This window comes from Pholcus phalangioides, unplaced genomic scaffold, assembly GCF_987345545.1.
Source record: "Pholcus phalangioides strain wild (caught in Gottingen) unplaced genomic scaffold, Ppha-v1.0 ptg000008l_1, whole genome shotgun sequence".
NCBI lineage: Eukaryota > Metazoa > Arthropoda > Arachnida > Araneae > Pholcidae > Pholcus > Pholcus phalangioides.
This window is the reverse complement of record NW_028301601.1, coordinates 549,770-576,890: the sequence shown is the minus strand read 5'-3', so window position 1 is coordinate 576,890 and position 27,121 is coordinate 549,770. Positions and strand designations below refer to the sequence as shown.

The 27,121-nt window shown below is 35.2% G+C and overlaps 1 protein-coding gene across 1 annotated transcript; it reads left to right on the top strand.

The window, feature by feature from the left end:
- Positions 1-231: 231 nt before the first annotated feature.
- On the top strand, positions 232-26,579 carry rho-7 (rhomboid family intramembrane serine protease rho-7). The gene is made up of 9 exons (XM_089233982.1): positions 232-471; positions 2,326-2,458; positions 14,723-14,869; positions 16,397-16,541; positions 16,778-16,927; positions 18,873-18,943; positions 21,516-21,617; positions 23,757-23,854; positions 26,350-26,579. Exons 1-9 carry the CDS (start codon positions 416-418, stop codon positions 26,438-26,440), a joined length of 993 nt encoding a protein of 330 aa, XP_089090108.1. The 5' UTR covers positions 232-415; the 3' UTR covers positions 26,441-26,579.
- Positions 26,580-27,121: the final 542 nt, after the last annotated feature.

The following is a 27,121-nucleotide window of genomic DNA, read 5'->3' as shown; positions in this document are numbered from 1 at the left end:
ATAATTGGTATGTAATCAGTATTAAAAACATATATTTATTTCAAAGAAAAGAGAGGAAAAAAACATCTTCCTCTCAAATAACGTCAGAAAATTCTGACAGTAAATATGGTCAAAGGAAGTAGAAGTGACGGTAGTAAGTGGGTCGCGCCAGGGCCGTCTTTATTCTACCGGTAGAATAGAGACGGCCTTGGTCACGCTGGGCGACGGTAGTAAGACCGGACAGTCATCTCTAGCCAAAAATATTTTCTGGGTTTGTTTACATGTTTGAGTCTCACATGTAAACACCAAAGATGATCTTTGTAGCAATTTTTATTACATTGACAAATATTTAGAAATATTTTTTATTGATAACAATATAATATATGTTATTAGTTTTACAAATAAATATCAATTGTTTCATTTCTTGATCTTCAAGATGCTTCTCATCCCGTGTTTTCGAAACGGGTTCAAGGGCGCCCAACAAAATTACAGGTTTTGACCTCATAATTGATAATTTATTATCTTTAAAATGTGGATTATGTTCAATGTATTTGAAATATAATCAAGTTTTGGCGGGTAAACGTGGCTTTTATTTTTTTAATGCATCAATTTGAATCGGTAGGTCTCGGTCCATGTAGCCATATTTAGGCTACATTGAGTGCGTGAATCAAATTTTTACAGTTTATAAATTTATGGTAACTCAAAAAATATGGTTAGGTTTTCATTTGTCCCTTGAATACTTCTTGAGCGCAGTTCCAGAGCAAGCAAGTGACCCACGGCACTTTTACGAATCATTTAATTGATTTGCAATAGCACCGTTCCAGATCACTTAAGTGATCCATGGCATGTTTCTATACCAATGGAATAATATAATAATAACGTGATCTTCACGTATTCCCAAGGGATCAGCATGATCCATGCAGGAAAATTGTTAGTGTTAGTAGAAATCCATGCCCGAACCGGGATTCGAACCCAGACCTGCACAGTGAGAAGCTAGTTCCCTAACCATTCGACTGCCAGGCGGCTTCATCACACAAAATAGTTCACACTTTTGAAAATGTTGGAGCATCCATGCTGCAGGGAATCTGATCCCTATTATTATGTTTTATTTTATTGTCAATAAATGGGCCTAACACTATCTTTCTTATCAAACACAACTTCAGCCTTTCGCCATCGGCAATTTACTACCGAATGAGTTGTGCCAGAAGCGTGTGCTTATGCACGTAAATGTTTCATTGTATATGTAATGTTATCTGTGAATTTGTTAGTGTGGCCATCTATTTTTCAAACTATGAGTGAAGGAAGATGATGAACTTCAACAATATTTGCTCTAAATACAAAAATCAAACACCAGATAGCTGTCAGTGGAAATAGCCTGCTATAGCAAAGGCTGCTTGCTGAAATAAAAGCATGTGGTGAGATTGGAAGCTGACATGACCAGTGCTGGCTTAACGCATGGCCCGGGGCCCATGATGCTCTTAAAACGGTTCTGGACACGACCGTAATCATTTGAAAAACTCTCTCCTCAGAGATCAGGCAGACCTTCAACACAACGCTTATCTATATGTATAAAATTGACTTTCTGTGTGTCTGTCTGTGTGTGTATGTTCTCTATACAAATCTACAATTTTAGATCGATCGTCATCAAATTTTGCATATATAGGCTACCAAATGGGACCCGACTTAAATGATAGGCTACTTTAAAATTTCGTCAGAGCAGGGCAAATGGGCAAAAAACCGTATGGCAACAATGGTTTTTGGGCATCAACAATCACTTTCCGAACGTTTACTTTGGTTACCGTGGTTTCCTAGCAATGCGTTTAAGACGTGTATATGCCTTTACAATGGTTTGTCATTTCTTCAATGCTGTCAGTATATGTATAATATGTCTTTATAATGGTTTGCCACATTTTCGATACTCCCAGAATTGAGGTTTTTTTTGGATGACGTCATAATTATCATTATTACAGCTAGTAGAGCATAAAAATTCAAGCATTTATTATATTTACTTCAAAACATGGAAGACAGATGGCAGCAGAATACAAAGCAGACAACTCTGCCACATTAAGTTCCACACATACAATTCGGATCACAAATTCTGGAATGTACAGATTTGTTCAAATTTTCAGAATATGTGTATGTGGTGCTCTTCCTCGGCTCTCACTAGTGAGTGCAACACAAATACTAGATACATTTTTTTAAGGATTCGTATTATTGCTTTAGGCAATGCTTGTGATTGTTGTGTCTAACGATAATTTCCGACAGGTGTTGTACTCAAAGAATGTGAGGGAGGATATGTATAATTATACATTGCATATTTTTATTCATTTATTTTTTTACCTTTAGGTTTATATCACAAAGAACATTTTTTAAGAAAAGCACCGGCTCATCAAAACTACACCCACCTGCCAGTTTTCCCTTTGAAATCGGCAACATTGGATATCGGAATTTGGTGAAGCCATTCGTTTTTACAGTTTGTGTGAGTTTTTTATTGTATAAAAATTCTAAACCAAATATTCACGTTATTTAAAATATCAAGTGTGTCAAAAGTTTTGTAGTATTTTAGCGATTCATACATGCTACAGTTCTGGGACATGTGGTCAATTGGGGGAATCAGTAGTCAAGATCGAAACAAAAAGAAGGCTGCGAAACTTGTATGGCTCACATAAGGCAAAACCATAAATCTACCTCAAGTCACTTTTTTTTTATTTATCAAATTACAACAAAATGGCACTAACATTAGAAAATAGAAGCCATTGATTGTGTGTGTTGTGTACCATACTAAAATTCCCAGGCTTTAGCTTTTCATCCGAATCGATAGACAAAAAAAATTAAAATATATGAAATACAAATTTTCACTACAAGTCGTTTATTCAAATTAAGTTTACAATTCCAAGTTAATTTTTTTTATTAACATCGATATTGATCAAACCTTTAGAGAAACAATTTAAACTTCAAGTCTTCCATATTTTGAATTAAATCTCAAATTTTTCACAAAACAAAAAGTATGACTCATAATTAAATCAAATTCTTTCATGATAAGTCTGTATTAGTTCATTCATATCCACACGACATCTCTATTTGTCAGCAGGCCTCACGAGTCATTTTTTCATTGAACTCAGTTTTTCATGAATCCTTGATTCATCAGAAGATGTGCCGAACACTCCAGGGGGCAGGGATGGCAGGAAGAAGTCTTTAGTTGATTTCACTAGGAAGATTCTGGTCTTGATGAAGGAAGTCGAGAAGAAGATCACATGCACATCATAGCTTTCATCATGAAGTAGTTAGTCCACACGCGAGATAACCAACTGTGTGGCGAGAGTGAGTTTCACAATCACTGGATTCTGCTGTTGACTGGATCATTTGCCAGAACAAGTAGAATGGACAACATTTTGCCCATTCAACAAGAACATAGTTTTCCAAACTTTTTGTTCCATCGCCTCCCAACTTAAGCCAGCCAATAGGATCCTATGCTAAACCCAAAGCTTCTACCGCCTCTTTGGTCCATTCCATCCCCACTTTAGGAAACACTGAACTAGGAGAATCACCACAAGTGCCACCAGTTCTATTGGTGAACTTACCACCATACAAAACTGAATTTAAAATGAACATCTTCACGCAGCTCAAGCAAGGATTTGTTAGGTTTTTAAACCATCCGGACCAGCCAGTGACTAACTCAGTGCAAAGGCACTAAAGATTAAGGTTAAAAAGTCATGTTTCGCTAACAAACTAGTTTGCAATGAGTGAATGAGAAATTCGATCACAAGCCATTTTAAGCAATCTCAAACAAAGAAATTTTCAGAGTAACTACTCTATAAAACAACTCTGTCCTCGAAAGAGTAAACTTACGTCACATTCAAACACAATTTGCATATTCACGGAACAAAAAAATAAAGAATTCACACATGTTATAATGGCTACAACTAATGAGTCGAACAATCTAAAGTCATCTTTTTGTCAGTTTTCAGCTCTATCCTAATTTATACTGTTGAAGTCAAGAGATATCCAGGCCCAGTAGCATATGCAGGGGAAGAGGGTGCTTAGGGGGGGCCGCTGCTACCCCCCCCCCCCCAAGCTGACCAAAAATGTGAAATAAAATTTAATATTTCGGTGAAAAAAATGTAAATATTGAAAGAAAAAATAAAATCTTTTTATATGATATATTTACTGATTTCTGTTAATTTAAATGCTTTTTGAAGTGTAATAACTCAAAATTTCTGGGTAAATTTTTTTTTTGTGTCCTTCCCCTCCACAGGTCGACCCTGTGTACTAGGGTGGATCGAAAACAATGTATTTTTTATTTCCAAATCTCTATAGTGTGGAAAAGTTGCCTCCTTTAATAAGAAAAATGACATCAAAAATTTTAAAATCAGTTGATATCTTCCATTCGTGTATCATACTTGAAGTTTATAAAAATTGACAAAATTGAACATTTTTCTTAAATTTTTTAATATTTTTTAAAAATCCATGATCAGTGTACTATAGTTTGTTATGCTTAATTTATGGTTCAATAACAAAACAAATTAAAACATTGTTAATATTTCAATGTTCACCGGTCGGCAATGTGTTCAAAAAATGGGAATTGACCTGATTTTTGCAAGTTTCATTGTGCAGCTCTTCGCCCATTTTGTCAGAACAAAACAACCTAAAACTCACCATGAGGAGTGCTGAGGTGGCTGCACATCGATTTCCATGCACACCCTATCTAATCAACCATCAAAAGTAGGGGCGTGTGTAATTTACATTCAATTTTAAAACCAGTTACCAAAATTGACTAGGATTCAGTGGTTTACTGTTACACACTTCCACTGATTCTTTTCTAAGTGCACACATTTATATTATGACTTTTGTGAGAAATCAAACATAACTGATCTTATGCAAGGATGATGTTATTCTCCGCTACCATATGTAGGTTTTTAACAACTGGCTGTTGCAACGATGAATTTTTGGAAAGAGAGAAAACAGCCAGTTGTTAAAACCTACGTATGATAGCAGAGAGTGCCATCCTTGCATAAGTCGCTATCTGGTGGCAGCATCAGTTGTGAGCTTGGCCAGAGTCAGGTCCGGCCGTCCATGTACGGTCCCATTCAGTGCACCCTAGCTCCAAGGAAAGATTGAGAGATTTGCTGCCTTTGTAGTCTAGTGGTCTAGGGCGTTCACCCAGAAAGTGAACGGACGTGGGTTCGATTCCCCGTAATGGCAGTTAAATTTTCTTTCTTTCCAAAAAATTCATCTTTGCAACAGCCAGTTGTTAACAACCTACATAACTGATCTTGATAACAGCGTAGATCTGATGTAACCATCTCTAGCTTCATGTCCACATACTTTAGTTGAGGCCTCGGTAACAAGTTTGACACATTTCTTGACTGCCTGAGTGTGACAGGGATACTTTTTGATGTCTCTGATGAGGTTAGTGTCGGAATTGATAAGTTATGTAATATCATCATCACATACTTCTCATAATATTGGGGGAGGATACAACTGGCGAGTATTCCAGTAAATAATTTCAGCATAATTGGTAGCTTCAAAATTTATCTTAGGTGGCACAAAGTATCTGATAGTTTTTTCTTTAGGGGCCATTCAAGTATTACGTAAGCAGATTTTCAGTCATTTTTTGACCCCCTCCCCCCACTGTCAGCAAAAGTCAGCAAAACACTGATCCCCCTCCCCCCCCCCGTCAGCAAAATTTCGTCAACAGCTTAGAATATTTCATATCTTCAAAAGGGGTGGTTGATGACGTAAGCAACCTTCAAACTCCCCTCCTCCCCTTGTCATCAAAAGTTAGCAAATCCGAAACCCCCTCCCCCCCCCCCTCGATGCTGACGTAATACTTGAATGACCCCTTAGAAGCAGATTGTCTTGCCTTCAAAATTCTCCTATATCCAAGCTCTCGAATGTATTGTCTGTCATCAATGATCATAGCTAACAGTTTATTTTCAAGGTGTGCAAAGAACGCATTGCGTTCAATTACTGTATTAACAACTTGAAGTCGTTTGTCCGATAAATACTGTGATGTTTGAATTGCTAGAAAAACATTATTAGGGCTGTCAGTAAAATAACCATCCTTTTTTATATTGAACCACACAGGCATGTATGATTTCAAGATGAAAGTAACACTATTTGTTTCAAATTCTCAGAAGGATTGGGCAAACTTATGTACAACCTAAGCATTCTATTTGCTGCAGTTAGCCATCTAGAACGTGATAGAGGACCAGGATCTCAGATTGACATATCCTCTGGACAATGTCCTGACTTTATTGCTTTGGATATGTCTAACAAATACTGCTGGTCTTTGCTCGGCATCTTTCTGTCCACTTCTGGAATCAAACAATCTACAGATTCGTACTCCACCACAAGTAGCTTTTTGCACTCAATAAGCTTCTGCCCAATGGGCCCAGAAAAGGATTTTGGCCCTGTGGTTGCACCATCTATATGCTGAAAAATATGACGGAAAGGGAGTTCGTTGAAGTGCAGTAGACACACGCTCTACTTTAGTGGTCTTCCCACTTGCAGTTCTAGCTAACGGATAACACCTGATCACTTGTAGCTTTTCAAGTGATATTTCAAGTTCAGACAGATGAGAAATAATTCTTTGAGTTATGTAGGTTGAGTTACTCGAGAAAGGAGAAACAATGCAAGTTGATCCAGGTTCTTGAATCAGAGAACAATGGTCTTCTTTCCTGTTCTTGCGAAAATGCTTGGCGTTTACTTTTTTGACATATCTTTTCTGCCATCAAAATAAAGGCCAGAAATTTCTTCATTTAGTGTGGATGTAAACTTCAAATTAGTCCGGACACGTCTCTTTTCTCTTCTGATTTTACATTTGTCAACCACATTGGAAAAATCTGTGTCGGTTATCATGCAGTACACTTGAAGCTAATACAGCAGTTGCGTGATCGGACACTCCAAATCGATCAGAGTTTAACGCAGTTTAACTCTCATCAGCCAATGGGGTTTTTTGAGAATGTAGTTGGTTTAAATTCACCATCCTCATCATCCAAAATGTCAGAAGGATAGTGCTCTTCAGGTTCTATATATTCTTCAGCTTTGATATTAGAAAATTTGGGTTGAGACTGTGCTCACTGAAGCTCGTAAGTCTTTCATTCCACACTTTCTTATAACTTGTTTGCCACTTTCAAGTCCAAAGATCTGATTTTTCCCAAACCGCATTTCCTTTGAAGAAAAATAAATCTCAACTTAAGGGAAAGAATCTTTTTTTGCTTTTTTGCATGAGCAGTTGATTGAAATTGCACATTTACACGCATCTGGTGTTTTTTTGCATGTGCAGTGTACAGCAATAGCACATTTACAAGCAGCGACATCAAAAAGTGAAGCAGCTCTCAGTTTAAACTCGTCAATCTTCTGCTTAAATGAAGTTTTCCCTTTATCACAATTGTATGACTTTCTGATCTTATAATAGAAATTATGGTAAGTATTAATTAGTTGAAGTGTTCCGTATTCGGACACCGTAGGAATAGATGCTTTGCTGTACAAACGTTAAATTTTTTCTGCTACTGTCATGGCTATTTTAGAAAAGCTTACGTTCTTGTTATTTGTCTCAATAGATAATTTGAATCTCTCTTCAAAACAGCATCGGAGAACACACTCATGTGTTGGTAGTTTGTTCTGCAGAAAATCTCTTGGGTGACCAAATATGGAGCATCCAAATACCAGTCTAGTAGTTATCTTTTTTGACACATCCGTCATTACATGACGTTGTGAGTGTTTTCAATAAACATTACACACTAAAAAAAGCTGATTTACCAAAAGTAAAGAACAGCAACAAATTTATTAAGTGCAACATTAACTAATAAAAAAATAGTAAACACACACACTGTAAACAATACAGTACCAAAGCCAGTGGCTGACTGACCACTGCTGAGTCATGACAGGAAATTGCGGGAATGAGGTAGCACCACCTAGGAGCTGTCGAGCAAACTGAGCAATGAAACTTGCAAAAATTAGGTCAATTCCCATTTTTTGAACACATTGTGCGACTGATGAACATTGAAATATTAACAATGTTTCAATTTATATTTAATGTTATTGAACCATAAATTAAGCATAACAAACTATAGCGCATGGATTTTTAAGTGTTGGTGTTTTTTCGTCGATTCATGCAAATTGAGTTTTACGTCACAAGAGTGGCGTTATTTTCTTCCCACAAGCCTTGTGTATATATACCTGTTTTTAGACAATAAATATACATTGCTCCCATTCGTATTTTGATCGGATTTTGTAGTTGTTTTCACTGCTAGTTACGAACCATGAAAGTGGTCGATCCTCGACAAATTGGTAGCAGAGCGTGGTTTTCGTGGTTAGGAAGTACTAAAGTAATCTGTACTTAAATTGTAAATGTGAAAACTCTGTTTGTTCGAAGATCGTTGACTTCTCGGAAGCAAAGCTGACCTTGGAAAGTGAATGGCGTTGGCGGAAGAAACGAGTGTGTTCAAATTTCGAAGATTAAATCGTGATAATTTCAAGGAATGGAAATTCAACATGAATATGCTTCTCATGAACTATGACGTGTTTACCCTTGTGGATGGATCCGAGCTCAAACCTCAAGAAAATTAAAAAGAACTCAGAGTATGGAGAAAATGGGACTCGAAAGCATTGTCAACGATATGTCTCCTCATTGACGATTTAAAGAACTTGGTGAGTGAAGCCACAACAGCTAAAGATGCCTGGGACATTTTGTGTGGTGCTTTTGCTCCAACGACCCTTGCTAGAATTGCCACTTTACGAACTGAATTCATGAACTGTCGACTGAAATCTGACGAAAGCATGTCTGTTTTCTTGGGTCGCCTTTTGAGAGCTGCAAGAGAATTGGAATCGGCGGCCAAGATTGTAGCAGATGACGAAATTGCGTATCAAATGTTATCCAACTTGCCAGAAAAATACGACAACATCGTAATACAAGTTTATCAACTATCGGATAAGGACTTTATATCCGAAAACGTACGCAAAGCATTGATATCGGAGTACGACCGTCTTCAACATCGTGGAAATCAAGATATTCCGAGTGACTCTTCACAGACAGCATTCCCGATGGAAAATCGGAAATTCAGATTAACCTGTTTTGGATGTGGTAAACCAGGACATTTTATAAGACATTGCCAACAGTCGGGAAAACGACGGAAAGCGTCAAGACGGGGGAGTGAATTCAAGATGAGACCTCGGCAAGCTGGTGAACCTCAAGAATCGAATCGTACTACTGGTCCAAGTGCAACTTCATTTCTAGCTAGTGCATTATCGATCGACTCAAACACTGTAGAATTTGCGGTTGATACAGCAGCGACTGATCATTTCTGCAATAACAAGACATTGTTCCAAAATTTTATGGATCTCAAAAATTTAAAGGCTACAATTGCAGAGGGAACAACAGAGATATGTGGGCGAGGAGATATCAAGCTGGAGGTTCATCAACGTAAAGGTAAAGAAATTTTACTGCTCAAAAATGTTTTGTATGCCCCAAATATGACTAGGAACTTGATTTCTGGTAGATTAATTGACAAAGCTGGTTATTCTCTTTTTATAAGGAATGGTAGAGCAGTGATCAGAAAGCCAAATGACAGATTTTTTCTAGAAATACCTTTAAAAGATAATTTATATATTTTGACTGCGGGAAATGCAGACTCGACATCAGAAAGCTATACAGCTAAAAGAAATGATTTAATTATCACAAAAAATGAGTAACTTTGCCTGGTTTTAATTTATACAAAAATTGCCACGTTTTTAAGACAAATAAATTCAATTGGTCGAATGGTCGACGCGTTTCGGCTCTTCAATGGAGAGCCGTCATCAGGACTTCGTGGTCTGGTTATGGCACTGTAAATATGGCCATCAAAACTCTAGGGCTTTGAAACAATTTTCGAAAGAAAATTTTAGCTATGGTATCAAAAATCTGAGTGGCGAGTTTGAATTTTGTGAAGCTTGTAACTTAGCAAAATCGACGAGAGAAAGCTTTAAAAGCATAAACAGGATTGTAACAAATGATGTGCTTGAACTTTTGCATTTAGATGTGTGGGGACCAGCCCCAGTGCAGTCGTTAGGTGGTTCCAGATATTTTCTTAGTATAATTGATGATTATTCTAGATACGGAACAGTGTATTTTATGAAACACAAAAATGAAGCTTTTGAGTGTTTTAAAGATTTTCAAGCTGAAGCTGAAAGACTGCATGGAAAGAAAATAACATCTATTCGTAGTGATAACGGTAACGGTTTAGAATTTACCACCGATTATTTTGAAAAGCACTTAAAAGAGCAAGGTATCAGGATTGAGCGAACGAACATTTACTCTCCGGAAATGAACAGAGTTGCAGAAAGATTTAATAGAACAATCATTGAAGGTGTTCGGACTTTTCTGTACGAAACAGAGTTGCCGATATTTTTGTGGGCTGAATTTGTGTATACACAAAATTATCTGAAGAATCGTTTTCCTCACAGTAGTCTAGACGGAAAAGTGGAAAAGCCCCCGTGAATATCTGGTTGAATAGACGTTTTTCTGTCAAACATTTCAAGAGAATCGGGTGCATAGCGTATATGCATGTCCCAAAACAGAGAAGGGGAGAATTAGACCCAACAGCGAAAATAGGATATCTAGTTGGTTATGCCCGGAGAACGAAGGGATACAGAATTTGGGAACCTAGCGCACGCAGAGTGATAGAAACCAAACATGTAAGATTTGATGAAAATAAATTCAAATATAAGACTGGAAACTTGGCAAACGAAGTACACATTAAAAATGTAAATGAAACATGTGATGATGAAAACTCTAACATGGACTTGTTTGATCTTCATCCAGTGAAAATTAAATGGTGGTGCGAAAAATAATGACCCGAAAAACTGGAAAATCCGCAGGGAGAAAGGACGTTTACTATTACCCTGAGCCAAATGTTAGACTAAGAAGCTTAAATGAGATTAAGCAATATTGTGAAAGTAATTCTCTAAATTTTGAACCTGAACATTTTGATTTTTCAGGAAAAACTGACGATCGTAGTGAAAATGTGGTTAGCGATCTAGAATCTGAAACCGAAATAGTAAATGGGGACGAAACTGAAGCTCATTGCGCAAATGTGAAAATTCCACTACCATTTGACGAAGCAAAAAATGGACCCGATAATGCGAAATGGTTTGAAGCAATGAGTGAAGAACTAGAAACCTTTGAATCCCGTGATGTGTATGATATAATTGAGATCAAGCGAAGAAAATCTTAGACAGTAAATGGGTTTATAGCATAAAAACTGACTGTCAAGGGAAAATAAAAAGATACAAAGCACGACTTGTCGCCAAAGGTTTCAAGCAGATTGAAGGTATAGACTATTTTGACACATTTTCGCCAGTTGTGTGTTTTACTTTAGTGAGATTATTTTACATCATTTTGGTGATATTGAAAAATTGGAGACATGTGCATGCCGATATTAAATGTGCTTATCTTTATGGAAACCTATCGGAAAACATTTACCTAGAACAACCACAAGGTTTTGTGGAAAAGGGTAAAGAACATTTTGTAATGAAATTGAAAAAAGCTTTATACGGGCTGCATCAAGCAGGTCGTGAATGGTTTCATAGGCTACACACAGTTCTTTTAGAACTCAATTTTGAAAAACTGTCAAGCTGCAATTGCATGTACCATTTAAACTGGAATGTAATATTATTGGTATATGTAGACGATCTTGCGCTTTTTGCACCTGATCGTGATTTAATAAATTTAGCGATCGGAAAAATAAGATCCAAGTTTGATATTAAAGTTATGGGCCCGATCGAAAAATTTCTAGGCGTAGAGTTTGAAACGAGAAATAATGAAGTATTAATGCATCAAAAAGGTTATATAGAGAAATTGTGTGAGGTGTTTAATGGTATTCCAGTTGATGCCAAAATTATGACTCCGATAAAAATTGGTATTGTTGTTGAAAAATTTGATAAAAATGAAATTATTGATAATGCATTATATAGATCACTAATCGGAAGTCTTTTATTTTTGGCAACAAGGACTAGGCCCGATATAATTTTTGCAGTATCACTTTTATCTAAGTATTGTAATTCTCCATCTGAAAAACATTTATAATTGTTATATGAAGTTTTTCAATATATTGTTAATACGAAAGACTATGCTATAAATTTGTCTCTTGCTAAAAATTTTGATATTACAGCTTATGTAGATGCTAGCTGGTCATCTGACCGTGATGGCAGAAAATCTGTCAGTGGATTCGTGGTTTTGATTGGTGGTATTTCTTTTTCTTGGTTATCATCAAAACAAAATGCTGTAGCGCTTTCGAGCATGGAAGCTGAATTTATAGCTCTTTCCAAGGTTGTTAAGGAGCTTATCTGGTTGTCACGAATACTGTATGAATGTGTAAACCTAAAAATTAACTTTGAAAAACATGTCGTATATTGTGACAGTAAGAGCGCTATTTATTTTGCAAAAAATTTTATTGAAAATAGACGAACAAAACATGTGAATAAGACGAATTGAATCGAGGTGAATTCAATTTAATTCACATCGCCGGTAAGCAAAATTTAGCCGATGTACTTAGTAAATGTATTTCTATTGAAAAAATTAAGGACTTTTGTCGCAATATTTTTGTCTTATGTGAAAGAATAGACGAAAAACGGAGGGCAGATGTTGGTATTTTTTCGTTGATTCATGCAAATTGAGTTTTACGTCACAAGAGTGGCGTTATTTTCTTCCCACAAGCCTTGTGTATATATACCTGTTTTTAGACTGAATAAATATACATTGCTCCCATTCGTTTTTTGATCGGATTTTGTAGTTGTTTTCACTGCTAGTTATGAACCATGAAAGTGGTCGATCCTCGACATTAAGTAATGCTAAAAAATTTAAGAAAAATGTTCAAAATTTTGTCAATTTCTATAAACTTTATGTATGATGTGCAAACAGAAGATATCAACTAATTTTAAAATTTTTTACATCGTTTTTTTCTTCTTATTAAAGGAGGAAACTTTTCTGCACTATAGCAATTTGAAAATAAAAAATTAATTTTTTTTTTATCCCCCTACTGTGTATGCCTCTGGCCATACTGTGATACTAGTGATATTGGCTTGGCTCATTGCCCTTATAGATGTGGGTGCCTGTGGAAGCTTTTGCGTGGTGAAACCTGTTCTTGTCCTTTGATGTGAAATATTTCTGCACACACTGAAACTTGCTCACGTCTTCTTGGTTATTGACGTATTGCAGTCACGAGCCATGGATCTGAATAACCAGGAGGGGGGGGGGGAAGGGGGAGTCCAGACTGTAAGGGGGATATAGCATTAGTTTGTCTTTTGCAAGTTCTTGCAGTTTATTTGAGTCACCCCACCGTCACCACAGTGGTGGTCGGCTGAAGTTGGTTTTCTGTGGTTCCCAACATCAAGACGCGAATGCGAGCCGATCTCCCCTTCAAAAAGCCTCGCCACAGAGAGCACCAGACCTACAAACAGTACAAATGTAATTCAATCATAACACATTACTCACTTCACTTCTGCAGTATAGATGGCAGCACTGAAAAGTCAAACACAACAGTACATATGCGTTCAGACCGTTAGGTACACACACAGTTCTGCTTCCGGCACAACTCACTAGGTAGTGAATTGCCCGTGGCGATAGACCTGAGTTGTGCTCGGTTAAAAAAAAAAAAAAAAAGTTTATTTGAGTCACTTGATAAGTATGAGATGATCTGTTACTGCAGAAGGGTTTTTTTTCTGTTAATGGATGCTGTGTTATTTTCACTGCACTATAGAATGCATTAGCTCTGGTAACTTGTTTGCCAATCTCTGACTGCTGATTTTCAGGTTTGACTGCACTCAAGGGCTTAGAATCCACAGTTTTTGGCACTTATGATTGCGGCTGATGATTCAAGGTTTTTACAATGCCAGTGAAATTTCTTAAACCATCTATTTACTATGATCAGCTGCACTCAATGCAGTCTTAATGCATGGGCCCATCCAGGCCTAAAGACAAGCCCACAAAAATGAGATCTGGTTGAAAATTCCTAAAATTTATCAAGTATGGCCTAAAAAAAATCACTTGGCTCAGGGACCCTGTGATGTTCTTAAGATGGCCTTGACTGCACCTCCACTTTTTGCTAGACAATTATTTTAGACAGCTTCTAATTTGCTGTGACCAAATTCAAATTCTTGAAGCAAAAGTTCTTGGATTTGGAAATGTTGTTAATTCAGCTTTGCGTTGCTCAAATGTCACACAAAACTCACAACATAAGCAATGAATCAGCTATAAGTATGACATTTATTACAAAGGGTTTGACATCTCAGGTTGCTATAATAAACAAAAAATTTGCACTAACGCCTAAAGTTTTATATGTGCTATTATTAAATTATCTGAGAAGACGAAATTTTAGGAATTTATGTGCACTTTTCCATCAACATCAGAAAAAACCTAAAAAATACATATTTTGACCATTTTTCTTGAAATAAAATGGTTCGCTCCTACGGAATTTTTGGTTGAGCACACTTAATTTTGTTTTTCTATTTGTCAAGCCATGAGCTACTACAATAAGCCTATATGTAATATATGTATGCTAATACTGCAAAAATTTTGACTTGATTCAATATTAGTGAATAGGTAACTATGATATTATATTACCAACAGAAGTGGTTCAATGCATGAGAACCTTTATTTTTTCGTATAAAGATATGAGCTTGTATACTTTATATAAACTTTTCTGATACACCTGTTTGATGCTTAATTCATATTTTTTTTCGAAATTATGTATTTGTTTCTCAGTTCAGTGGTGGTGTTTTTGCTTGTGCAGCTATATGGCAGTATGAAGTTATGAGGAAGAAAGCTCGTCAGTTTGGGCGATCAGTTGGCTCGTGGTTTGAATTCCCATATGGATCGACAAGGAAGAGGCAAACCCATGCTCAAGGATATGTGAGTTTGGTTTTATGAAACATATAAAAATTTGAAATAACAGGGAAGAAAATGTGTTATTTTGTTCACTTATCTGCATCAAATTTTTGTTATTTAAAAAGCTTTCAGCTATGCACACACTGTTTTTTAACAACTTGCTTTTCAAAACCAAAATTCTGCCGCCAAACCAATTTAAAATTACCAAAATCAAAATAAAATGTCTTATTCTGAGAATAAATGGGGAAAATCAAATTCAATAAATGGCAAGTGTTCATTCACCCTGTGTTGCAAAATAGTGATTATTTTGGCCAGATGGCCCTCACAATTTTTTTCTTGTTACCAAAACTTTAATCCTGTGTTTACTGTACCTTAATATCACATAATACTGTGAAAATCCTATATAATGATGCTACTCTCTGAGCATGATACACTTTTCACAGTATGAGTTTTCCACAGTCCCTTGAGTATCATTACACAGTGATACTTTGGCTAATGAATGCCACAGCTTATGAATTTTGACTTTCAGACTGACTGAAAATTCAGCTATGAAGATTTTTTTGCCTCGACTGACACTCAGATTCTGCTAATGAACACCTTAGTTAAATGAATGCAGGTGCTAATGTAAAACAGTGGCATCATGAGTTAAATTTTTGTTATAATCAAAATGAATCTAATGAGAAACTGTTACTCGAGCCAGATTAATTTATATCCTTCATGGAATCACTTTCGAAATACTTCTCTTTTTATCTTTAAGAAAGATTTTGGGCCATTTCATATTAAATGAATGATTAAGCTAAGAGAAAATGCATTTGAAAAAAAAAGTCTTAGAATTGAATGGTTTCATTGCATATGGTAAGACTCTTAATACAAAACTGAACAGTCTGGACATTCTAGGAACTTGTCTCTTCCATCTGCGTGCATGTGCATCTGAGAGAAATGAGCTGACTGTATCACCTAGCACACCATCTCACGCACTTTTTTTTCCACTATTGCTCACAAACCTGACTGCATAGTGTACATACTGTGAAATAAAAGATGATCAGTTTTTCATCTTGCTTTAAATTCTCCTTCATCCAGTTTTGAAGTTATGTCAGTCTTCAATCAGTATTTGTCTTTTTTTACAGTGTGTCGTAGTGTTTTACGAAACTTATCTCCAAATTTTGAGCTGTTTCTGGAATGAATTAAACAATTTTCCATAGAAACCTATGGGAAATTGTTTTGGCTGAGGATTTCGGGTAACAGGTGTGATTTTGTAGTGAATTATCTTTGTTAGTCAAGGTATGATTCTATAGTAGTTTAACTGTTTATCATACTTGATCTTGCATGCGAAGAATGTTGCATTGATCAATTAGCAATGAGGGTGTGAACATCAAGATGACAAAGTAAATGACTTAAAAAAACGACTTTTAAAAAATCTATGATTCCTCACTTGAGTCCCAAAGCACAAAGAGTTAATATTTGATTGTTAATAATGATTTACTGCTGTATTATGCTCTATCCAGTCTATCCACACCAGTTGGTGAATTTATTTTCCCCTATATATTGCAGTTCAGCTCGATATGGAACAGTCAAACCGAAGGGCAGAAAGTTGCATGTGGGATCATAGCCTTAAATAGTATAGTTTTTTGTTTGTGGAGGGTTCCGCAGTTGGCTCCTTATATGATGAAATACTTTCTTTCTACTCCTGCATTAAGTGAGTATATCTACTATATGAAGAGTAACATATTTTCATATTCAGCAGTTTTCTAATACCATTAAAATTCACCCGCAGCACTTAAAAACTGCCTTGTCTTTGCATAAGTAAAAGATAAAATTATTAGTTTTCTATACTATACTCAATAGAATCTTAAAGAATATTAAAATATTAAATGTGTTGTAAGATCAACAGAAACTGATGGAAATTTTACTTTGTTTTTCACAATCCTGTAGAAAAATCTTGTTGGCCGATGTTTCTCTCAACGTTCAGCCATTACTCATTTTTCCACCTGGCTGCCAATATGTATGTCCTTTACAGTTTCTCAACGTCATCAGTCGCATATTTTGGCAAAGAACAATTTGTTGCATTATACTGTAGTGCAGGTAAATATATTAGCTTGTTAGAAGTGTAGTGGGTATATTGTAAAACTTCAGATACACCTAGTTGGTCATCAGAAAAGAATTTTGCTCATTAAATCATACACAGGGGGAACAACTAGAGTATATCCATGAAATCCACATGTGCATCAAAAGGATTATCTTGCAGCAGAAACGACCAATTGAGAAAAATGTTTAGTACATTTAAGCCTGCATGTGTTGCAATGTACAATGCAATGCACATATTCAATGTACACATTTGAATACATCGATGATACTGAGACTTAAGTTGCCTTGATTTCAGTTAATCCCCTTACTATTTACATTGTATCGTCTTAAAAATGATTATTTTTTCAATTAGACACATTTTGAGCAAAGCTTGAAGGGCTTTGACGTCATATGCTTAGAGAGAAATGTTTCCTCGAGCGCGTCGCCAAAAAAAAAACAACAACAAAAAAAAAAACGAGTAGATAAGAAAGAATAAATAAAATCTGCAAATTTATCTTTCTTCTCCTGAGGAAGAAAGGCCATCACTATTGGAAAATTTTGCTTTGACTTATTATGTCCTTTTCAACTTACATTGTTAGTCTTGGAATGAAATGAATTGCTGATGTAAGTGGGGGTATCAGTGTACACATTTTGAATTCTGTTATATGTTCTGCAATAACAGTAAGTCATGTCTTGAGTTGTCCATTTGTGTTCTCCAGATAATTTTTTTTATTGAGGTTATCCAGAAGAGTAATGTGGGGTGGTGTGTTAGATCTGATCATCTTGATGGCCACTGTGCAACCACCTGTATTGTCCCGGTTTATTACTGAGATTAAAGTATTTGCAGACAACATTGATTTAATATACAATCTCTAAGCTCATTGATAACCAATTTTAATGTGTTAAGTTTTTGATTCTATTCATACAAAAATTAAATTAACAAAAATTCAATTAATAAGAACAACTTTGTTATTCATGACTCAATTTTATTTGAGAAAATTGTGTATATCACAGAGTTCAACACTAAAAATATCACAGTGAGAGAGTTGCTCATTCAATTAGAAGATTTATGTGAATGTTCATTCACACTATATTACAATGGAACCTCCACCTAGTGGGAGGTAATATGGACATGCTAAGGCTTTCCACTAGCAATACTTTTGAAATCTGTGGAAAAAAGCTTCAATGTATTTTGGTATATATTGATGGCTACTCCCTGTCAGTGAATGAAAATTTTGGTCCCATGGTTTCTGTTATCAAAAGGTTCCACTGTATTTACACTATCCCAAACGTGAGTTGTCTAGACACCATCTGAAGCAGTGGTTCTTGAAGAGGTTTCAGTGGGTCTGTGTGATGAGAAAACAATTAAAAGTTTTATTATGTGCTGAATATTATTCAGTAAAGGGGGTCCTTTTCCTTCGTCTTATTGGTACAAAGCATGGAACACAAACCATTAAGTGCTTCTATTAGTATCTAAAGGATTTTGGCTATCACATTCTTTAGGTCAGTGGTTGCCAACTCTTTTCCTTAAATTTTCTAATTTCCTTTCCATAAATCTTAGCATACATCTCTCTAATGTGTAAGTCTTTTTGCCTGCCACTCAATTTTTTTCATTGATTTGATTTAACTCTTGCAGATGTTCAGTGTGTACAGGGTTTTACTGTAGTCTCAAGAAATCCCCTGCCATCTGAAAAACATTCAATTATATTTGAGAAATGTGACAATTTTTCGAAGAAAACTTTCACATGTGACTCCTAGCACCATGCTGTGCTGCAGGGTCCCACTCTAGGTAGTGCTTTGGGTGGTGGAGGGAGAACTCATTTTAAGGGACTGTTAATCTAATGACCATCAAAAAATAATTGTTACGGGTAACGATACAAGATTTTTATTTTTGTTGGTATCATCTTGAGTTAAACATTAGAGAACTGATTGGCGTATTGAGAATGCACGTTTTTCTTTTCAGGTGTTGTATCATCATTTGCCAGTTACGCATATAAAATCATGACAAAAAGTTTCGGACCATCCCTGGGAGCTGTGAGTATCATGTTAAATTACATTTTTTTATGCATCAAAGATATTTTTTTGTGATTGATATAGAATTAATTTTGAGTATGATTAAAAAAATTGAATTTGATTGGTAGGAAAATGATCAGTTCATAGCAAATCAGAAAATTTATGCAATCAAAATTTGATAATACAGTCGAACTTGGTTAAATTGAAGCTCAAGAGAACAGCAAAAACGTTCAAATCCTCCAAAATTTGTATTATCCAATTAATGCTTACTACTTCACAACACACCAACTCCGGCCATATTATATGTGCTATACACAATTTAGTATCATTAACAAATTGGGTTGGAAATGAAGGCTCCATCCATCAATTGTTGCCTGAAGCTTGTTAGGGAAAATATCTTATCTATATTCTTCCCCGCGATTGAATCAGATGGCAGCCTTCACAATAGTAGATGAACATCTTATGACCACGCCACTCAGGGATTAATTATTCTATACTATTATATCCATAAAATGACTACAAATTTAAATTTTATGCAATTTAATCATCAATATTCACATAATATTATAATTGATCTTAGCCGATACATTATTCCACCATTTTGGAATTGGCGTCACTGTAGATTTTCTTTACCATGCTCAAATCCTGATTTATCGAAACAGTTACTGATCATCAGTTGCTAAACTGTTTCCCAGATTTTGCTAATAATTTTTATAGTATTAGGGAAATCAATTTTCATTAGAATTTGTTAAAAGAAAATGTTTTGAAGAAATCTGTTCCCAGAGGTTGAATAACACAGTTCATATCAAGTGGTACATAATTTCAATGCATTCCAGCTGAACAATGTTAAAATAAGTGGCTTTTAAAATTTTCCTGATCAGCATTATAACTACTACAGTGGAAATCACAAAACCTTCTATAAATCACCACCTATTTTCAAGAATATATATATACATATTTAAAAAAATTTAGATTGTAGGATTTCGCCAGTTTCCGAAAACCAGCAGTTTTTTTGAACTGAGTTGCCAAACAATAAACCCAATGTGAAAAGCAAATTAAATCCGGACGTACAAAGGGTATCGTTTGCAAAGGAAGAAGTGCTAATTTTGTGCTAAAAGTTCCCTTAAAACCTGGATTTATCTTTAGGATCAACCAGACACTTCCTTATGTGCTGCTCAGCTGACAGAATGTTAGCATGGGTGTTTAAGCCAGAAGTTAAGGCCAAAAAAAAGACACCTTGTGGGCCTAAGTTAAGAAACGTTAGAATTTTTCAACTTTTATTTTTAAAGATTGCATAACAAATTGGTCAGCAGCGATTAGCCGTGGATTATGGAGATTTAACAAACTAATAGAGAGAAACAATGTCTGACTACTTGTGGGGATTCTCCCCAACTGTCTACATTTCCTCTTACTAAAATCATGATTCCTCCCCCCCCCCTCCACCCTCTAACTTCGAATTATAAAAAATATTCGAAAAAAATTCAAATTAAAAAAGAAATTTGAAAATTAAATTAGATAAAGAATTAGATTAAATAAAAATTCCAACTGCCAGGAACAGTGCTAAATTTTATAACTTCCGATGCCGAGTTGGAAGAGTATGGAACAAATTACCACCAGATCTCGTATGTTCATCTACATATCACAGATTCTGTCACTCTCTCAACGCTTCTGATCTTTCAACATTTTTAATGTGCTATGCATTTTAGTTCATGTCGGGTTTTATTGGTGCATATATGCTTGTTTTATTTATATAACTTTTTTTTTCCCATCAGTTCTATTGATTATTTCAATTTGGAATTACATGTGATGATTTTTTATTTGTTTGTTTATTTTTTTTGTGTTTTTTTAAATATATATATATATACGTGTATTTTATTCTGATTTATATATTGAATTTTATTGTGTAAACATGTTTATTTTATTGTTGTTTTGTGTTCGGGGATTTTTTTTTTTTATTATTGGCGTCATCTTTTATGCATTTTTCTCTTTGTATATATTCGTGTGTATGAATGTGTACTGATGTTCCCTGCCGTCTCTTTCCAATTTTATTGATTGTTTGAATAGTGCACCTGTGGAGTTAGAGCCTACTGGCCTTGCACAGGTTTGTATATAATAAATAAATAAAATAAATAATAGAAAGCTCTTGAGGGAAGTTCGCAAAGATTCAAATTATATAAAATTTGAATTAACCAAGTTCCACTATATCAGAGTTGTTTGTTTCATTGAAAACATTATCTTAATCATTGAAAATTTTGACGCAAAAAGCACATACCTTACTAACCCTTCAAGCAGCATTGGCAAGATATCTTATCTCCTTAAAATCTTTTTATTTTAGCATTGACAAACCCAGATATTTTGTGATATTGATTTCTCAACATAGTCAACATCTCATGACATGATTTCTCAGACATTTCATATAGAAACAGTTTTCCTTATACCCTGTAGTTTGTACCTGATGAAAATTCTGAAGAAAGCTTACTTCAGTAAAAAAAAGATGTGACATTTCGATGGGACTTTAGTGATTTCTGCTGTGTTTCTTAAAGGGTTAAAGCGACAAGTTTTCATGTGTTTTAATTCATGTTTTTTATTGCAGTCTGGTGCGTTGCTGGCGATTCTGTCATCGTGTTGCTTGCAATACCCAAATTCTCGCATCTCTATCATATTTCTTCCATTTTTTACGTTTTCAGCAGGAAATGTAAGTGTTTCAATATCTTATATAAAACATTAAATTAGCCTATGTCTTTGTTTCATTTATCTAATTGATTTAAAGTTTTAGTATGAAGTACAGTAGAAGTCTTATAATGACAGCTCACAATCATGGGAAAAATTGCCGTCATAACAGACTTCTTATTATAAGGGGATGTTTTTGCAACATTAGCTCTTTGGCAATTACCTGCAACTCCCTCATTATATGGATATTGTTGTTATAAGCCATACTCGTTACAATGAACTTTTACTGTATGATGATGCAGCCAAAAATTGAGAATAATCCATGTGCTAAAAAGTCATAGTCCAGTGGAAAAAAAATTTCTCATGTATGGTGCACTGCAATGGCTCGATCATTTTTGCAGCACAAAGAAAAATCGCATCAGTATTGTTCCTGTCTCCAGTGAAAATGCCTCCCACAAATTTGGGCAAAATATACAGAAGTTGTGTTTCCTCTGGACCAAAATTCTTTAGCCTGGAAATGCATTACCTTCATACCAGAGGTTGAAGCCTTTATTCTTTTTTTAAATTGTGGCGCATTATTTTTTAAATTTTTGGGTATTGTATTCATTGCTAATGTATTAAATAATTAATTATGTGCAGGGTTTACATAAATTGGAGTTTTACTGTTCTGAGCCTGTAACTGTTCATTAGAAAAATATGAAACTTGGGAAATGTGTTAATGAAGAATGTAGTATACAGTGATACTTCAGCTAATGAACGCCTTGGTTTACAAATTTTTCTGCTAATAAAGATTTTTTCCATCATTTTTCTGCCTTGGACTAACAAAAATTTTAATTGATGTGGATATACATACTAACCTAACACGATGTGAGCTGAATTTTTGTGGCAGAGTCATCCCCAGAATTACTGTCACTTGAACCTGATGTCTACCTCAGAATATTTTTCCAGATGTACCTCCACTTCCCTTTCTAAAATTTTTTGAACTACTTCATGTAAAGTGAAAGATTCAGCTAATAGAAAATGTATTTGGGGGTGGGGGGAAACACTTATGTTTTCAGAGTTCTTTCAGTGTAAGACTCTTAGCATCAAGCTGAACAGCCTGGACATTCTAGGAGCTTATTTTTTCCTTCTGCATCTTCTATCAGCCATAGAACAGCTTAACCGAATCACAAATTGATGGGGGACACGCACGACCTCAACAGGGTTGTGTCAACAGAGTTTTGTAGACTAAAGCTAGTATTGGTTGTTCATATTTTTAGTGTAAAATAAAAATATATCTAATCTTCCTCTGAATTCTCCTTTATTCAGTTTTGAAGCTGTTCGTTCTGGCCTTCGGTCAATTTTTGTCTTTTGTATAGTGCTTCTTGATGTTTTAAAAAACTTATCTTTAAATTTTGGGGGGGGGGGGGAGTACCAGTAGTTTTGGGAACAAATTAAAAAATATTTTTATCCTTGATCTCAGTAAAGAATAAAAATTCAAGTCGGCTTCAATGAAAATACGGAAGAAAACAGGTATTTTTGAGATGAAAGTAGTAGTCTATTTCTGTTCTTATTTCTTCAAATCATGATGTTGACTTTTGTGCTTTGCTGGCAAAACTCTTTTACAAATACATAGATTGCTCACCAAAAGTTGTGAGGAGATTTTCGGTCTTCAAAGAGCTTTGAAACTTCTCCTCATTTGTTCAGTAAGACGTTCCCAAAGTTTCCTAATCTTCTAATGAACAGTTAGTGCTCAGAATAGACAAAATTTAATTGCACCAAACAACAAATGTTGACAACGTTTCTACGTCCGAAACAAAAATCGTCATTTCTTATGTAATTTGGTAATGTTATCTCTTACAATTGTCCAACAAAAGTCACTCAGTATCAAGGTTCACCATTTTCCTTGATAGCGTTGTTCCATGGTCGTTACCACTTTTTTGTCATAAAATAACATTCATAAAGCACTTTTTAACATAGTAATATCTTAAAACAAAAGCCAATAAAACTTTAACGTGGTGATATTTGTGTTCAGCAGGTTGAAATCATTTGGAATTGTATATTATCATGTTGGACGCTATTTTATTGTTGTTCAGTTTTATGTATTCCCCTCTTCCCAATATGCATATGGGGGATATATGCATAAGCTGGCTCTTGTTATGATAAAATTTATTTTACATTTCAGGCCATCAAAGGTATAATGGCTTTAGACTTTGTTGGTTTAGTCGCAAAATGGCAAATTTTTGATCATGCTGCTCATTTAGGTGGTGCCTTATATGGAATGTAAGTCTCACAATTTTTATTAACTTGAGAACTACCTCCCCTAAGTAGAATGTTTTGCATTATAATGAAATGAGCCCTCATCTGACAAATATTCTGCAACAGCACTGATTGTTCTTCAGTGTATACCAGTTTCAGCATATTCTGTTTTGAGGAATTTACATACGCCAAGAGTAAACTTACCCACCAATTTCTGAAATGATTCCAATTCTTAAAATGATACACATGCTGAAATGGGGGATAGTTGGAAAATATAGAAAGTGTTTGTGCAAGTTGCATGATTTTCAGACCATTTGGTCTTGGCATTTGTGATCTCATGTCATGAGTTTTTTTTGTTGGCTAATCCAGGTCACTAAATTCATAACTTTTGATGCACTGCATCCAGTAGTATTTGCAGTATTTCTCTTAGTAAAGGTACTCATTATGTAGTCGAGATTCTGCAACTCATCATTACTCAATGATGAGTTGCTGTTCTCAAAAACAATAACTTTTAATTAACAATTAAAAATTAATATGGTGACAAGTGCTGCATGAGCAACTGCATGCTGACTACTGAACCAGACATGCACCTCGTCCATATTCCTCTGCAGAACTTCTAACGGATTGGTACATGTTGGAATGTGTGTATACTTATAGTGAACCTTCTGTGAAGTTTGTTTCTGTGCAGTGTTTGTTATGTGTAGTGCTGCCATCTGCAATCAATTTTTTAACTATGAGTGTTTTGCAACTCATAGTGAGTGAAGTGTAATGAATTAATAATTATACCGTTGTAGGCCTGTTGCTAACTTTCTTTCTTTTCTTTCAAACTGAGCACAATTCAGGTCTATCACCATCTATAGGTGATTTACTCCCTAGTGAGTTGTGCCGGAAGTGTAACTGTATGAGTGAGAATCAAAGTGTTGTGCTTGATTTTTCAGTGCTGCCATCTATATTTCAGAAGTGAAGTGAGTGACATGTTATGATTGAATTACATTTTTACTGTTTGTAGGTCTGTTGCTCTCTGTGGCGAGACTTTTTAAAAGGGAGATCGGCTCACATTCGCGCCCTGAAGGTGGAAACCACAGAAAACTAACTTCAGCCGACCGCTACTGTGGCGATGGTGGTGTTTGAACCTGGGACCTCATGACGCGAGTCCGCCACTATGACCACTTGACCACCACAGTGGCGGCGTGTTGCTAACTACGTACATACTGTTTCTATTAACTACCATGTTCACTTTTCATTGTTAATTAAAAGCTATTGTTTTTAAGAACGGCGACTCATAGATGAGTACGTAAAACAGCTTTTTGATGGTGATCGCATTGTGTACGGAATGAATTAATTTTGCCTAAAACATTGTCACTCCTAAGTAGAGTAATGAAATTTCATAATTTCTGTCAGAAATTGCCTTTTTCTGCAATTTCAAATTTGGTACCCAAGACCTTGATTTTTTTCTGCTTACTAACTGTAGAATTATTTTTTTTTTCTCAGTCAAAAGCATGATATGTCGTAAAATAATGGTTCCTCATGTTATCCAGTAAGACCCTAAGCTGATATTTTTGGTGGGGAATCTGGGGCATCGCTATAATAAATTTATAGTGTGAAGAAACAAAAAATAATTGTTGCTGCCCCTTTGCTGAAGCCCTGTGCATGGGTAAAATCTTGAAACATGAAGATTCCATTCGTTGTGCAACATTGTACCAGTGAATGCAATGCAGTAAAAGTGCAAAGTTCCATGGAAATGCTAAATGAATTAAATAATGCATGACGATGAGCTTTTCCAAAAGTGTACTTTGAAGGGTTCAAAATAGGCTGGGGAAAGGCAAATACTATGACAGAACACGTGTTCTCTCAATATTAATGTTCATGTAACAAGACTTTTCATTTTAGCATGTTTTCAACCATATTTGTTAAATATCTCTACTGTATAGTGGTCAAAATGACTGCTACAGTCACTTTAGGTAGAGCTTCATTTTACCACTGAACTAAAAATCCTAGAACTTTTATATTTTAGGAATTTAAGAACCTTGAAAAGATGAGCAGAGTCATGAAATTTCAAAAACCTGTGATAAACCGTTTGGATGTAATCACATGTCAAAGTAACAATGCAGTCAAAATGACTGCTTCTGTCATTCTAGTGTTTAAAGAGCTTATTCAAAAGATTCCTTGTTTTGTGTGCAATGATATTTAAATACAATTACAAATCCAAAAGTCACAACTAGTAGAATGCACAACTTGACTGAAAAGAGGATGATGACTATAACAGTCTTCAGTTTTCAAATTACTTGTACCATCTGGTGGTGTTTATAAATATGCAAATTAACTTCTCATCCTGAAATCTCACATTTCATGTGGAATTTCTTATTAACAATGAGACAAAAATAGAAATTTTGAACGTGTAATTTTTTTGAATGCCATATTTTTTCTTCAGATTTATGAATCATAAATCTCAATAGTAATGATGCATTTAATTGTATGTATTTGCGTGTTTTAATACAAATTCTTATTTTTTTCCATAGATATTATTTGTATTATGGACAACAAGGAATCTGGTCTAGAAGAGAAACTCTCGTCACCTGGTGGCACAATTTTAGGGGAAAACCAAAATAAAAAATAATGTTCACATCCTACGGAATCTATGTACATACTCGTGTAATTTATTATATTTTTCCAAGGAGTTTTTTTACAGTTTTATGATGGTAGTAATCGAGTTAAAACAAGAAATAAATGTATTGAATTGGTTATGAAATATTGAAAAATCATTTCTTTTGGGTTATTATGAATTAAGTTTTCTTTGTTTCTTCTAAACTGATTGATATTTGTTTGTTGTGTGTTTCACATTTGCTTTGATCCACATTTTTAGATTATTTTTATCTTAAGAATGAATTCAATGAGTCACAGTTTATATTCCTAAACTAACCTAGTGATTTTTGAACGAAACATTCTTGGGAATAGGTGTGCACTTGTGTTTTCTGTCTACTGACATCACCATCTCAGTATGGTAGCTCACAATTGTGGCATCATAAAATTACATACATTATGGTCTGAAAATGAATGTTTATTTCAGGAGTGGAAAATCTGCTACTATTGCTACAATTTCCGACGTCTGCTACATTCTGCTACAATTTTGACAATTTTCTCCTCATTTGCTACATACTGCTACAAAAATACTGAAATTCTTCAATTCTGTGCCATCTTGCACCACAAACAAAATTTTCCCTTAGGAAATTTGCATTTTAGGAAAGTTGCATTACAATAAAAGCTGGTTTTTCGATGATGCCATTTGTCTTC